Source organism: Schistosoma mansoni (assembly GCF_000237925.1).
Source record: "Schistosoma mansoni, WGS project CABG00000000 data, supercontig 0177, strain Puerto Rico, whole genome shotgun sequence".
In the NCBI taxonomy this organism is placed as follows: domain Eukaryota; kingdom Metazoa; phylum Platyhelminthes; class Trematoda; order Strigeidida; family Schistosomatidae; genus Schistosoma; species Schistosoma mansoni.
Genome location: NW_017386061.1, coordinates 360,216 through 364,575, shown reverse-complemented (window position 1 = coordinate 364,575; position 4,360 = coordinate 360,216). Strand labels below are relative to the sequence as shown.

The following is a 4,360-nucleotide window of genomic DNA, read 5'->3' as shown; positions in this document are numbered from 1 at the left end:
GGGGGTGAAGTGTTACGGATAAGAGTTATGATCAAAATAACAGGGTTAGGAGATACGGTATAATGATTTCGTGTTAAAACACTAGATCCTTTGCAATTTTATTACTTTTTAGTAATATGGAACCTTATGCAAAAGCTGTATTCTGATTGGCTGATTTCCGAGTCAAGCTCAGAGTGGCTTTTGAAATCTATCAAGGAATTCAGCACATATCACAGTTGAGTAGTTGAATGAAGTGAGTTTTGACCATCATACTTCACTTATTACTGAAGTACAAAGTGTAAAATCGATAACTAGTCAGTTGTCTACTTGTAAACACAGTAATAAAAGTAAACACAAGTTTGAAAATGAAGCATACTTCAGTATTACTTATAGCTGAAAACAAAGTAATGATTGGTGGTCTGAAAATAATATCAGTTCTCTTTTGTAGCAAAGTGAATGAGCACTTACAGTCCATGGTTCTTCGTGAATAATAGTTTATTTATCACTCAAAAAAAAAATAATATCAAAAAGAAACACAAAACAGAGTAGTCGTTAAGGGCAATCGTGTTCACCAACCCAGTTAAAGCGCCGTACATTACCTTTTCATTTTCTTGATTTCGCAAACAACACCCGTACCACGAAAAAATAATGAGTGGGACTTCCATGGCAGTGGCTGTATACGCGTGGCTATGTGAGAGCATTTAGAGAGGAAGAGCGGACTCCCCTCAACCCCGGGCATTTGGGAGCGAACATAATCGAAACCATGATGATATGGAAAACACGTTGGGCATTTATAATCTCTAAGCGAATTTATGGAGGGATGTTTAAAAATAAGGTTCATTTCGATCTTTTGAAGCTGTGACACAATGATAGTGTAACACGAAACAATGATATTGTAGTGAATAAGAACACGAGTGGGGACAACCGAATGTATTTGAGACGACAATTACAAACTATCTCACTAAAATCTGACAACCATACAGTAAACAGTTAATTTGCAAACTATCAATCAACTGTCTCAATCTTGACCATTCCTTCTGCAAATATCAGTCCATAGTCTCCGATTATTATTAATATTATTATTGTTCATGCATTTTCATACCGATTGTGTTTCGTTTCCGTTCTTTCCTTATCGATCTTTTACTGAAATACATTCAACGTCCGACCATCGTTATAGATTACTTGTGTGGATATAAGTAGCCCACACCACAATATGATCTCTGAATGAGTCAAAGAAGTATACTATTGAGGAGTTATTGACTGCTATAATGATGTCAATATTTAAATATAATTTTCCAGCTTCTAGTGAATATAGACAACGTGTCAAGAAAATATATCTGGGATATTAATCCCAACGGTTAACTAAAGACAATGTCAACCTAGAACACGGTTATCTGTTAATGTGCATTAACTGTAACCCTACACAGCTGCTATATATATATAGATAGATAGATGATTTCACACATATTCCATGTTGACTTTTATATAATATACCTGTTAGTTGGAAAACTATTTTAACGAAAGCATCCCAAACTGTTTAGACATCTGCTTGGCACGAAATTGCTTATTACTTACTTCATCAATAATAAAATAATTTACTTAACAGTAAAATTAGGATAAATATAAGATTAGTTTATTTTCTATTTATTTAACCTGTAACTACAACCGTTATGTGAATACGTAAGTAATTCATATTTAGTAAAACGGGAGATATTTGGATGGGAAACATTTTTCCACATTTCTATCAATGCATAAATTTATCCACATCTTTGTCTTACGAGTTTCTCCTCATTGATATTGCCATCTCATAAATATGTCCCAATTAGAAATAAAGGCGAGACTATAATTTATGAACGGACCAATCAGATTTAAGATAACAGGTCGCGGATTTAGCGCGAAATTCATACATTCATTTGGTTAAATACTATTTCGGCATTATAGCTTATATCAATTCGTGATTAAAACCCTAAATCTAATTCCTAGCCTTAACCACCAACTGTAAATCATAATCCTAATTCCTCACACTACTCTATAACTCTTAGTTAGTCTTAGTTAGTAGATGGACATTTTCAAGGTCATTTTAGCGTTGCTCAATGGTCATCCATGAATTATAGTCTCATCCTATTTGTTTTTTAATATAAAATTCAAAAGTACCAACCAATACAATAGGATATTCATTAGAATTCGCACCTCTTAATGCATCCTAATTACAAACTAATTAAACTCCCTAATACCACTGATCCTAATATTTTATCTAATGACCAAGGCCTTAACTAACGCTTAACAATCGTGATAAGCTCGAATTATTAAAACACGTATTTAGAAGAATATGCTAAACAATAATCATGACTGATAAATACAAAAACTTGCATAAGTCATGCCGTATATAGTGTAACCTCATTTCTCTTTATTTTTACGTAAACATAGTGGATCAAGTCAGTCTGGTACACTGACTTATATGAGCTCTATCAACTAAAACTAATGGACCCTCTGTTTCAAGAATGTGGTACGGTCATAACAAAAGCAGTAAACCTAGAAATAGAGATTACCATAGGACGGGAAATTAATTTTTCATGCGGTAGAGATCTAATTAATACTGTTTAGTATTCTGAGTGTGGCCTGTGGTGTTATTTTTCATACTAATATTTCCACTATAAGAGACTGTTCCTTAAAATACACACCCAAATGAATCCATCTTAATGCTATTGCCAGCTATAAAGTAACTAAAAATACGAGGAACGTTGGAAAGACAAATAGAAGCTACACGTGGGTAACCAAGTATGAACGTTCGCTGAGACCTGATAAAATTAGCACCCATACAATTAACGATTCTGAGAAGACATTACACTGGACTACTACTACAATTATAACAACTACATAATTAGGAAGGTCACCAACTAACATCTCTCCTTTTCCTCAGTTGAATAGATCAGTCAAAGTGACTTAATGGGTATACCATGACACATTTAATTTATTTATAAATTACTGCACTAATGTTACCTTCTGAGGGAGGTGGGGTTTTTCCAAGAGATCTATAGAAGACCTCACGACGTTGTCTCTCTTCTATATAAAGTTTTGTTACATAAAGCGAACAGCGCACTTACTTTGTTTTAAATCTGGTACAATTTTATAAACAATATCTTGAAGAGTACGATCAAAACTATTGTCATATGAAAATAGAAAACATAAAAATCTATTAAATGAAACAAACCTCATATAATTTAATGGATGACTTTGATGGATGAGAATCCCACAAACAGGGCATTCACGTTTTTCTTCTGAATACTTTACTATACAAGATTTACAGACTAAAAATTCAAATGTATATTACACGGCAAGAAATATTCCACTTACATGGATGAAGACATTCAGTTATTGAGACAGCATCAATTAAATAACCTTTACATAATTTACATGTTATGAATTCATTTAGATCGGATAACTGAATAGCAGGTAGTTCATCCATGTACTCATACATGTATGTATATTATGTAGTAAACAGTGATAAGACATCGACACTGAAAAATAATCACAAAGGAAATAGCTGAATATCCAATTATGAAACGTAAACGCAGGTGCTTGACAGTGGAATAAATCGTGAGATAAAAATGATTATCATTCACCCAATGAAAATGAATGCATAATTAAATACGATTCAGAATTACCAGCCAGTTAAAAGAAAGTAATTTTTAATGGAAAACTATGACTAGTAACCGAAATACTAAATAAATGAGTGTTTACATACATGTATATGAAGTCTTAACCTGACTTGATATAGAGCACAAATCAGAAAAACGTTTCAGAAATAGGCGAGACTTGATAACTACATTTATATTTAATTCACAGAACTGTTCACATAATTATGGCTTAAGAATATAACTTGATTGAGAAACCTCTAAAAGCTACCCTGAATAAGCGGCTGATAAAAGGTCTATAAAAAAGTGTACGGCCTCATAATTTATTACCGTACTAAGTCAGTCAGTCATAAGTAATATAGGACCTCGCATATGTCACACCTCACCTTGCATTACAAATTTCAGTCACCGGTGGTGAAGTTTTTTGAGGCACGAAGACATTACATAAAGAACTCATAGGAAGTCCGTATGTAACCGGCCTTCGGTTGTTGCTCAGATTCAGGAGTCACGCTCCCAAGTTGCTACGACCACCAATAACCCAACCTCTTCAAGGAGGAACATCTCGTCAAAACATTTGAATGCTCGGCGAAGTGACCATAACGCACGATAACCTTTGGAAACAGCTGCGTTGCAGTGCGTAGTTGTTTTCAAGTCGTGACTATTGTTACTCCTAAGTCTTTATGTTCTTGAACTCATGGAAGAGATATACCGTCAATAGTATAATGGTAACTCTTACTGTGTCCGAT

The 4,360-nt window shown here is 33.9% G+C and overlaps 1 protein-coding gene across 1 annotated transcript; it reads right to left on the bottom strand.

Annotated features, from left to right (window-relative positions):
• Positions 1-2,950: 2,950 nt before the first annotated feature.
• Smp_071980 (RING finger protein, putative) lies at positions 2,951-3,499 on the bottom strand (the record flags this gene model as incomplete). Its single annotated transcript, XM_018795909.1, has 4 exons — positions 3,334-3,499; positions 3,191-3,287; positions 3,084-3,139; positions 2,951-3,042 (listed from the first exon to the last, which is right to left on the bottom strand). Exons 1-4 carry the CDS (start codon positions 3,455-3,457, stop codon positions 2,951-2,953), a joined length of 369 nt encoding a protein of 122 aa, XP_018646933.1. The 5' UTR covers positions 3,458-3,499.
• Positions 3,500-4,360: the final 861 nt, after the last annotated feature.